General features: G+C 31.4%; 1 protein-coding gene across 2 annotated transcripts; it reads left to right on the plus strand.

Annotated features, from left to right (window-relative positions):
• The first annotated feature begins 3,930 nt into the window (after window positions 1-3,930).
• LOC134237864 (uncharacterized) lies at window positions 3,931-10,417 on the plus strand. Of its 2 annotated transcripts, none has more exons than XM_062720017.1 (2): window positions 3,931-4,192; window positions 9,918-10,417. In XM_062720017.1, exons 1-2 carry the CDS (start codon window positions 4,083-4,085, stop codon window positions 10,243-10,245), a joined length of 438 nt encoding a protein of 145 aa, XP_062576001.1. In that variant the 5' UTR covers window positions 3,931-4,082; the 3' UTR covers window positions 10,246-10,417. The 2 variants fall into 2 exon arrangements, with proteins under 2 accessions (XP_062576001.1, XP_062576000.1); XM_062720016.1 differs by lacking the exon at window positions 3,931-4,192 and adding an exon at window positions 8,869-9,180.
• The last annotated feature ends 573 nt before the right edge of the window (window positions 10,418-10,990 follow it).

A 10,990-nucleotide genomic window follows, 5' to 3' on the forward strand; every position in this document is an offset into this window, starting at 1 on the left:
GGATATACCAAAATCGACATTTGAATGGAAATATGTAATGGTAATTGATAAATCGTCGTCGATATATCTAACCTCCTTAGAAAGTGAATTGCGAGTATATAAGCAAAATTTCCAAATGTAGAATTAGTTCTTTAAAAATACAAGTATTATAATGAACCTTACAAACCAAGAAGATATTGTTAGCAGTCTTGTCTTCTGTAAACATTACGTGCTGTTCATCGCATGTAATCTCTTCAACTCTTTTATCACCCCCGATTCAGTGCCCAATGTTTGGCATAATCCTCGACAGAATTCGTGAGAAACATTAAATTCTATCGCCAATTAAAAGAAGAGGGATTTCTGTATTTGGGAATTCATATCAAACAACGTTAATATCATCAGTAATGACGTGTCCAGCGGCATTGTAGTTAAAAAAAGAAGAGTAAGAACACTTGAGAGGAGTTTGTTTTAGAAGTGGAATATCCAGGCAATATCTTTTACTAGTATTTGGCAGCAACAGATTGGAAATATCAGTAGGAAGTACATGGTGTAGACTTCTGTTTGAAATATGGTGGAATGCAAGACTGGACTTTGTTCATGTATCTATTCGTTATTTATCATCACATTGTAAGTTTTGATTTTACCGCATGGTAATATACTTATGGTATGTTAGAAGACGTTGAAACTTTGTCAGAATGGATTAATTGTATCAGATCCATGTTAAAAGTGCGTATTAAAAGATTTAGGGGCAATATGAAAACCATCTATCCTTCTGTATTCAATTCAATAATCCAGAAGTGAAAAAAATAATTAGATAGTTTACATGGGCAGTACATACTAACAAAGCAGATTCATGTAACAACATTGTCTTCGTTTGTAAGGCTCATTATATAAATTATATTGTAGAAGAACTTGAATTTAATTCTATAAGTGGTAATCCAACTTATACTTATAGTTCCCTTTCTAAGGAAGAAATTCTTCAAAATCATACGTCAGTTTTGAATATTTTTAATATCCCGAAGAACCAAAATGAATTTGAACTACCATAATATATTGGATTCCAAAACGTCATAAGAATCCTTACAAACAAAGATACATTTTCAACCAAGCCTCTTTCTTTACTCCTCACTAAGATATTGACAGTAGTATTGACAGTAGTGAAGGAAAAAAATTCAAGAGTACTGTGCAACAATATATTCAAGAAGTGGTGTGAATCAGATTAACAATGGTAATTTCCATTCCCATGTCGCAACGATATACTGGTGTATCCTGGTGAGCTTGAGATAAAAGATACCACAGTCTGACACACCTGTTTCATACTTGGATATTTTACTTGAAAAAGACATTAATGGTAATCTAACAATCAGGCTCTATGATAAACGTGATGACTTTACCTTTTCGATCGTCATCTTCCCTTACTTATGCAGCAATATACCTTCATCACCTGCATACGGAGTTTATATATCTTAGTTGATGCGATACGCAAGAGAATGCTCTACGTATGAACAATATCTTAAACGAGGTAAATTATAGACAAACAAGTTGATGAAACAAGAATATCAGCAGTCTCGTTTAAAGTCATCATTTCGTAAGTTCTATGGTCTATACAATGACCTTGTCAGGAAATACAATTTATCATTGAGTCAAATGCTGACTGACGTTTTTCATACTAATTGTTAGTCCATTATTTATACACTGAATTGACGACGGATTTTTCCGTTATTTCACGATCATGACAATAAGCACACGGCGAGTGTGGCCGGTCAGCAGGGGATGCTCACTCCTCCATGGCACCTGATCACACCTCTGATGTTATGGAGGTCCGTGTTTGCTCTGCTCTTGTTTTGTATTTTTTTGGACTTTGATATTGAATACTGTTCGTTATCTCCAAATCCTTCTCTTAGTGGTCATAATGCCATTTTGTACTAAGTAACACGCTGTTAATTCTAAAATGTTAATTCTAAAATTACAATTTGACATAGAAAGCATTATAACTTATGGGATGGGCTTTTTTCTTCTAAAGATACGATTTAATTTAGAACAGTGCGCTTCTGAGCAAAAGTACCATATATGGTTTATTTCAACACCGTTTTCCTTATAAATGCATGTATATCGTTTTCTTTCTTTCTTTATTGTTTTACTAAATACTACAGATGGTTTCCTATATCAGACGTTGGATACCTGCTATATTTCTAATAAGAGATAATCTCACATTCAAAGATTGTTGATTTGAATGATAAATTAGTATAACGTGTAGATATTAAACGGAAATTGTTTTCTGACGAATCAGTGAGATTATGATTTAGCTTGTTTTATAGTTTTATTGATAAAGATCACAGCAAGAGCGTTATTATAAGTTTCAGCAGCTGCTGTAACAGTTTGATGTCAACCAAATTAGATCAGAAATGACATCATTCACATATTTTTTTTGGGGGATTCTTATTAAAAACACCCTTATACATACAAAAAGGAAGTCATAAAACATTATATTAAGGAAAAAAAATGCTTAAAATTAGTCATTATTAATATATACGTATAAAAAAAACAGCAAAAAAAAAGTAAAAAAGAAATTAAATCAGTCGATCATCATTAATTTCATAATTAACTATTTACATTATAATGGACTGAATTGTTTGCAGCACTAATACAAGTATACACAAGTGTAAATGTTATCTGCACCCATTATTCACCGTTAAAATATTTCATAATTAAACGTATATATAAACAAACCTTAGCACCTGTGTGGTCAGCATATAATGTGTATTTTGACGTTTGTTATGTGTTAAAAGGACACCCCAGCTGTTGTTTATTCCATGGTCAACTTAATTAATCACGTGCATATGTTCTGGGATTTCCAAAAAAAGTCAAATTTTTCTGCCCTGGATAATAATTATGATACCTCTGTCAGTTGTCACAAGATGAGTAAACACAGTAAAGCTCCCCCAAATATATTGTTCCTACTATAATAAACTGTTTCTAAAATTAAGATTTATTCTTTTCTTCCTTATCTTCAATTACTTTTCAATATACAAATTAATTTTAAAAAGACCACATCATATTTAAAAGTAGTCAAATAAATATTTTTAAATAGGTACCATTGTATATCGAAAGCAGAAAATCGCAAAATAAATAGCAGAAAAAAGTTCTGTTTCGCACAACTAAAAGCAGATTACCTTGCTCATTGCATACTACTTTATTGCTTTCTGTTGCATGCAGAAGTGGCAGTTTATATGATGAGGTATTGTTAAGTAAAGAGGTTGGATGGTGAACAGAAAAGGCGCGAATTGTTAAGATAGATAAAATTACATTTTTAAGTAATTATAATTCACCCAATGATAATGCAGGATAGAATCTGCGAGTAAAAATGCATTCCGAAAAAGTTAATTATTTTCCTGGATTTAAATTTTATTGCAAAATATATAGATAACGAACAGTGATTGACCTATGAAAAACAACAAACAACACAGTTTATGATAAAGTGGCATGGAAATTCCAGAGGTAGGATCAGGTGCCCTTGAAGACGAAGCATCCCCTGTTGATAGCTACAACCCGCTGTGAAACCCATGATTTAGTACGAATTAACATTAATGTTAGAATTATACTTATGTAAAAGGCAATCTTAGATGCATTTAATGTAGATTACAGATGGAATAGGAGAGTATTAGTCAAAGAAGACAAAGAAAAGTATAATGAAGGTGAACGATTAGCAAAAAAGGCGAATGCCTTAAATCAGAGCGATGAAAATAATTAAAGAACTACAAAAGTAAACAGGACTAAATATCTTTATTGTCTCAGTTTTAAAAAAAAAAAATGGAACTTTATTTAATCAACTAATCGTACGCATTAAATGATGAGAAAAATACTTCTTTATCATGAATACCTGCAGGAATATTGTGCATACAAATTTAAAAAATACCGTATAATTCCTTAGATGAAATTACACAAAAGCAAGAAAAGACGCAAGATTATTGTTTTCACCAATACGAAAGTCCATAAATCACATGGATGTTATGATACTGTATAGAACCATTTTTATATATTTGACAAGTTTGTCAAAAGCTGCAGGATAGGCCAGTATAGTGTATACAGACCCGCACAAAAGTATGTCACAATCAGGACACGTTGAAGGTCGTCATCACGTCCCACACACCAGCAGCAAACGGCAACTGAAGCTGTTACCAGATGCAGGTTTTAACAGAGCTTCTGCAAAATCGTAAGTCACATTTAATAATTTAAAATTCACTTCAATTCCATTCTCCGTTCATTGGGTTTTAAAACCTGTATGAAAAATATTTTGCCACAGATACCCGACAGTGAAAATTATTTTTTTTAAATTAGTAATTAATTTTTAATACATTATTATTAATATGATGAATAAAGTACAGACAGTAAAGTTGGCAATTTCAATAAAATCTATTTCTTTTTTAAGTTTTGTCTTGAAAAAAAAACCTCGAACTCAGAATTTAAAACAAGCATTGGATGTTACTGTAATTGAAATCAATGTGAATGACATTAATAGTGTTGTCGTTTCAATCTAAAATAAAATATCGGTGAACAACTGTTTTGAATGCACATACAATAAACAGGTAAATAAAGTTTTTGAAATAATGTAAAATGAATATTAACGCAATATTTATTTCGTAAAAAAATCTTAATAAGAAGATAAAATCGAACCAATGTTTTCTTGTAGATTTATTTTCAGATATAGAGACTGGTTTAGAACTATAAAACCTTTAAAATATTTTTTTTCTTCAAATTTAGTAATAAATGTATTAAAATTGTCAAAAGCTAAAGAGGATTAGATAATTTATCCTATATCAGAAGTGGTTCAATTAATATGGTCAATGAACAACTTATAGGTATATTTAGTTGAAATATCAAATTACAGTTCAGATCTATTTATAAAAGTATAAGTGTTTTTAGCATATTAACCTCTTTGTCACTTTAAATCCAAAATCATTGAAATTTCCAGCCCTTCTTTATGAAATTAATCGATAAACACCAGTATTTGTACCACGACATACTAATGCTAGACTAAGTGTGTAAAATACATTATAGCATTATGTAGATGTAGAAAATGAGAATAATTCTTGGCACCTTTCTTTAATATGTCTATTTAAAAGACCATAGAGAAAAAATATCCGCAATAAAGAAAACATTCCTTGCATTTTTACCAGAGGGTCATTTTTTAGATTAAAAATCAGATTTGGTTTTTGTTAAAGCAAGTTTTCTTTCAAACCTGAGACTTTTGATCTTTCACATTCTGTTGCTGATCGTTTCATTCCTAGCCTTCACCACACAGACTTCAGTTGACAAATATCCTGAAACAGTCAAAGAAAATAAATGTATATCATCAAATTTTTACAGAGGTACAATATGTATGAGTAACTTAACATTGATATTCCCTACTAAAAACCAAGACAAAAGAAAGAGATCAAATTACTAAGATTCCTCTTGCTTCTATACATACAGACATAAAAACGGATAGACAAGACAGACAGAAGGACAGACAGAATGAAAAATTAGTCCTAATATCCTCCTTTTACTTGTACAAATTTGTTATAAAAGTATAAATCATATTGTACATTTTCATGTATCTTAGGCAGTGGAACACTTTTAAAAAGTAAAATGACTACAGAAACGGGTAGTAAGGGGCACAACACGTCCTGTGTGACGTATACAATTAACCAAAAATCCATGTAAACATTAACGGTTAATTTTCAATGACCTCTTCCCCTCGTGACAACTGCTGTTTTGTTACCAGTCCAAGGTCTGTGAGTACAGTGCAGCTTTGACACAATGTGTCATCAGTTTACGGAATCAGAAAAAGCAACTGATCTAAATATGTGACCTAGGGTACCAGCACAGTGTGTTGGGAAAAAGAATCGTCATTATAAAATCACTATAGAAGAAATAGAAATAATGTGATATATTAAATATAACTTTAGAATATGAATTAAAAAAAAAATGTACCTCTCATATCTTTTAAATAACAATTAGAAAAGACAAGTTTGAAAATCACTAACTAAAATATAACATGAAGTCGATTTCAATAATTATTAAATCTTTTTGGCGAAGATAAAGAACAAGGATCAATGTCATAAAAATGCAGACTGTACAAGTATGTGAACAGCAGACCCCTGGATACTGTAGACGTACATTTTTCCACGGGGTCATAATTCCACGGAATCTAAGTTACTGTTTAATCCGTGGGTAGAAAATGACGTGTATTTCTTAGACTGTCACTATATGCTTTACATTTATATTATATTAAGAATGATTGGACAAATTTCCGCGAGAAATGTTTGACCGCGTACATAGCATAAATTAATACCACGCGGAAAAAAAGTATTTCTACAGTATTTCAAAGATGGGATCAGGTGCCCAGGAGGAGTAAGCTTCTACTGTTGTCCAGTCACACACTCCGTGAGCCATATGAATTAAGCAAGTAGACGGGACATTCTATAACCGAATTAACTACACAAAAATCAAACGATTCGTAAAAACACAAGTCAGCTAAAATATGACCCAGTGATAGAATGTAATTGCTACTTAAAACATTCTAACTACGATAGAATTTACGAAATGTTGACTTTAAACAAGGATGTTAAAATCCTTGTAACATCAAGAAAGGTATGGAGATAACGAACAGTATTTAATCTCAAAGTTCATAAAACAATACAAAATAGGTGCAGAACAAACATGGACCTCCAAAACATCAGAGGTGGGATCAGGTGCCATGGAGGAGTGAGCATCCCCTGCTGACCGGTCACACCCGCCGTGTGCTCCTTGTCATGATCGGGAAATAACGGAAAAATCCGTCGTCAATTCAGTTTATAAATAATGGACTAACAATTAATATGAAAAACGTCAGTCAGCATTTGACTCAATGATAAATTGTATTTGCTTGCAAGGTCATTGTATCAATTGATGTGTGAGTAGCCGGTCTGAGTTTGAAAATTGATCTTAGAGCATGCTTTTGAGTATCGAATAGGGTGATACATAAACACCGCATGCTGGTGATAGCGGAATATTGCTTCGTCAATAAGGAAAGTTTACGATGCAAAGCTTAGGCCATTTTGTATGTCATACAGTTAAGTTGTTTAGATGGTCTTTGTCCTTTCTAGTCAATAAAACATCTACATATGAAACAGATATGACAGACTTCTGTTGTGTCCCTCATTCTAAATTTACTGCGATAGATAGAGTCGACATATAAATGAAAATTGCTATTGTTAATTGATTAAAGGTCGTTGATTTATCTAAACGTCGAGTTGAAGGCCACAACAAGTGTTTTCCTCTTCTCATGTAGATTTTTAAAAAAAATGAATTCTGCTTTATAGAAATATAAAGACAGATCGGTTAATAAAATTATCCACTGGGATTCCAAGAATAGAGAAAAAATTGAAATTCCTTGTCCTTGCTTTACGTGTTTTGAGTGCAACAAGAACGATGTAAGTGTGGATTCCAACAATTTGTTGTAGACTTGGTCTCCAAAAGCTTTATAAATGTTGTCAATGAAAAATTCCAGCATCTTTTTAATATCAAATTCAGAGTAATTGTGTGTTGAATCAGAGTGATTTTAAGAGAAGTTATTATCGTACAGATATTAAATATATTCAATTTTGACAATTCAATGTTACAAAGATTGACTTTGTTTTGTAAAAGTTTCATTAAGAAAGCACCCATAGAGAGTGTAAATACATCAGTTACACATTCTGTAAGTTTTTCATCAAAAATAGATTTAAAATCAGCTTACAAAATTCATATGTCATTTTGGTATCTTAATACATGTAGATAGTTTTCGATGGGCCTGAATTTAGCAAGAGTTACTTCCCGTTGGCCGCCATACTGGAGGTCCAAATGCTAATATTCCTTCATTGTTCAACCAATTTTAAATTTTAATATTTGTTAATTTGAATTAGGAATCATTATTTTTCTGCAGTACAGCAAAACTCGTTTACTACGAACACGGATATAGTGAATTTACGGATATAGCGAAGTTATAATATTGTGGATCCCCAGGTTTATAAATTTAACGTATTCCTGATATGGATATGACGAATTACGGATATTGCGAAGTAAATTCATAGATCTATACCCGTGTCTTCGTTATGACCGAGTTTTACTGTATATAAATTTTTGGAAGCCTCCTTTATTTAAAAAAATATTTAATAAAGATTTTCCACCAAATATTTCTGTTATATTTTTCTTAAACTTGGTAAGACAAAGAGGAAAACTCACCGAGTCGACCTCCAATATGGCGGCCAACGGGAGGTAACTTTTGCTAACGAAAACTATCTATTATTAACACACTTTTACATGATATATCAAGACTATATACTAAGAAGTAAAATATGACAAAAAAGTTTTCTTTTGTAGTTAATTATGATAAATGTGTTCTTTGATCCGGCATTTAACAATTGGTAAATAAACATTAAAAAGAAACTTAAATGAGTACTCGTTCATCCCATGGAAGTCATAAACGAAATTTTTAACTTAAAAGGTAGAATATTCAGCTGAAATTTAAAAAAAAAATATATATGAATAATGAACATATATTGCAAAAAGTTGCAAAAAATACGACGACCAAATATGTAAAGCAGACATTAAAAATGTTATTGGTGTCAATTTTTATTTAACTCTGACACATGCATAAAATGCATTATACATGTATACATGTAGCTTTTTGTGATGTCATTTTACTTTTTTTCTAGAAATAAAAATCCTGCAATAAAGACTAAGAAAGACAACGTATGGGAAGTATCCTCTGCCTTAAACGTAAAAAGTAGAAATTATCAAGTTGCCAAAAAAAAAAAATATTTATAGCGAATCTTATCCTAGGCAGAAAGATTCGTAATAGCTTTAACTGCTATTACAGAAAAAGGACAACTTGTCTTTAAAAAAAAAAAAAAAAAAACAACAAAACATAAATATGGCAAACGAAGTCGAAATAAACATGCTTGATGAGTTTTCAATGGATCCTGCAGCTGATGAAAATGTTGATTCCACTGAATCCGCTCCTACCTCAGAGTCCAATCTTGTATCAGAATCAGGTTATGGAACCGACAAAGGCCTCACAAAGAGAGAGCTATCCTCTAGTCATATAGTGCTCTCTGACGCTACATTTCAAATATTCCTGTCAAACTTTCTTAAGTATCACAACTCGGTCAGCTTTCAACGGGAGGTTTTGACTTCAGTGTACGTGTATATTATATAATACAAAAAAAAGATTATGTTTGTAATACCCCGGTATGCATGTACATGTAGTTATTAGTTGTCTCTTTTCATGGCGTTTGGCAACGTACACGACAGAGAGAATACGTTTCTTTCTTCATGATATTTGGATCGTTAAATGAACTCTCGAAATGCTTAAAATTCTACACAGACTGTAATTGAAGGGATAGGCACTTCTTGGTCATTGATTGTACCTGTTTTCCATTTTCCCCGTTTCGTCGAAGTTTTCAAAGGGGTTCTTGTTCTGTTTCTTACTTTTCAAAATATATCATGACTGTTGCTTAAATTGCTTTATTACGATGTTAGGAATAGTTGATATAACAATTTTCTTTTCTTCTCACAAATGTGCATGTACTGCTTGGCATAGAAATTGGAAAATGCATATAAGGAGAGTATTTACATCAAAGGAAAATGTTTTCGGAATATTTAGAAAAATATGCTGTATAAAGGTATAAATATTGTCCTTATCTTATAATTTTCAACATTTTATATATCGAACTTATATATCTTTATGATAATGCTTTCTGAAAACATTTTATTAAATTTCTGATACAATAAACATAAAAAGTATCTTTCTTTAACGAAAAATGACTACATTTATTTTTTTTTAAATTATCCTTAAAATAGACGAACTATAATTCTCTGTAATTTTAAGATATAATTATTATAGATTTTTTCAAGGCATGATATTTATTTTGCAGCAATAACAACGACATGTATGTGAATAGACAGAATATGCGGCGGAAATTCGCCATGATTGTCCTGATCTGCCTCGTTCTGGCTTTTATCCTTTCCTGTGTCCTTATTTTAACACTCACACGGACAAAAATACGTCATGTTGGGAATTTACGCAAGCAAAATAGAACATCTATATGGAGTGGTATTGATCCAAGACATTTGTTTTTTAAAGATAGTGATTTTACAATCAAGAAACCAGTAGAAGATATGACACTGGGGCAATTTGTAAAAATACATACTGATTTGAACAATACAATGCGGAAAAATACGTCATGGAAATATGACCATTAATAAAAATACCGGTACTCAGTTGTTAAGAATGAATTTCAGTTTTATTTAAAAGCAGTTATTAACCAAACTATAGATTAAAGTGACGAGAACAGTTACTATATAAATTCATTTGAAATGAATTTCTTTGGGTTTTTTAAACAAAACAGAAAAAGAAATATCAATGAAAATGTTAAGCCAAGTTATAGTATTGCATATACATATGAATTATTTAAGAAAAATAAGCAATACATGTAATAATATCATGTCAGTTACTTACACATGTACATGTGTGATGAACTTCAGGCAATAAACCATATTCAATATCATTTTTATTTTAATTCTTTTGTTAATTCATTCGCACTTGTGTGTTACAATATATTAAAATAGAGAGGAAACATAATTCCAACAGACCTTTTACTGGTGATAATGTCGAAACCAAAGTTGACTAGTGTGGTGAACACAATGTAACGTAGTTTATATTTATTTAATACTGCACTAGGACTTTTTCAAATGTACATTGTGAAATCATAAAATTATACTTTACGACTGTTGCAATGCTAGAATGTTGACAATCTATAACACCTTTTACATATCTATCGTATTGATCGAATAATTGTCTGTTGGTTTTTGTCTCATTTGAGAATTTTTCACTCATGTAGAGACTCATGTAGAGACGTCATCCTATACCGGTAATGGTAGTCTATGGTTTCAAGGACTATTTTTAAAGCAACCCGTGGTGTATATTGCAATAAGAACACATTTTTTA

This window comes from Saccostrea cucullata, unplaced genomic scaffold, assembly GCF_032062105.1.
Source record: "Saccostrea cucullata isolate Sc308-1 unplaced genomic scaffold, CSIRO_AGI_Scuc_v1 ctg348, whole genome shotgun sequence".
Lineage (NCBI taxonomy): Eukaryota > Metazoa > Mollusca > Bivalvia > Ostreida > Ostreidae > Saccostrea > Saccostrea cuccullata.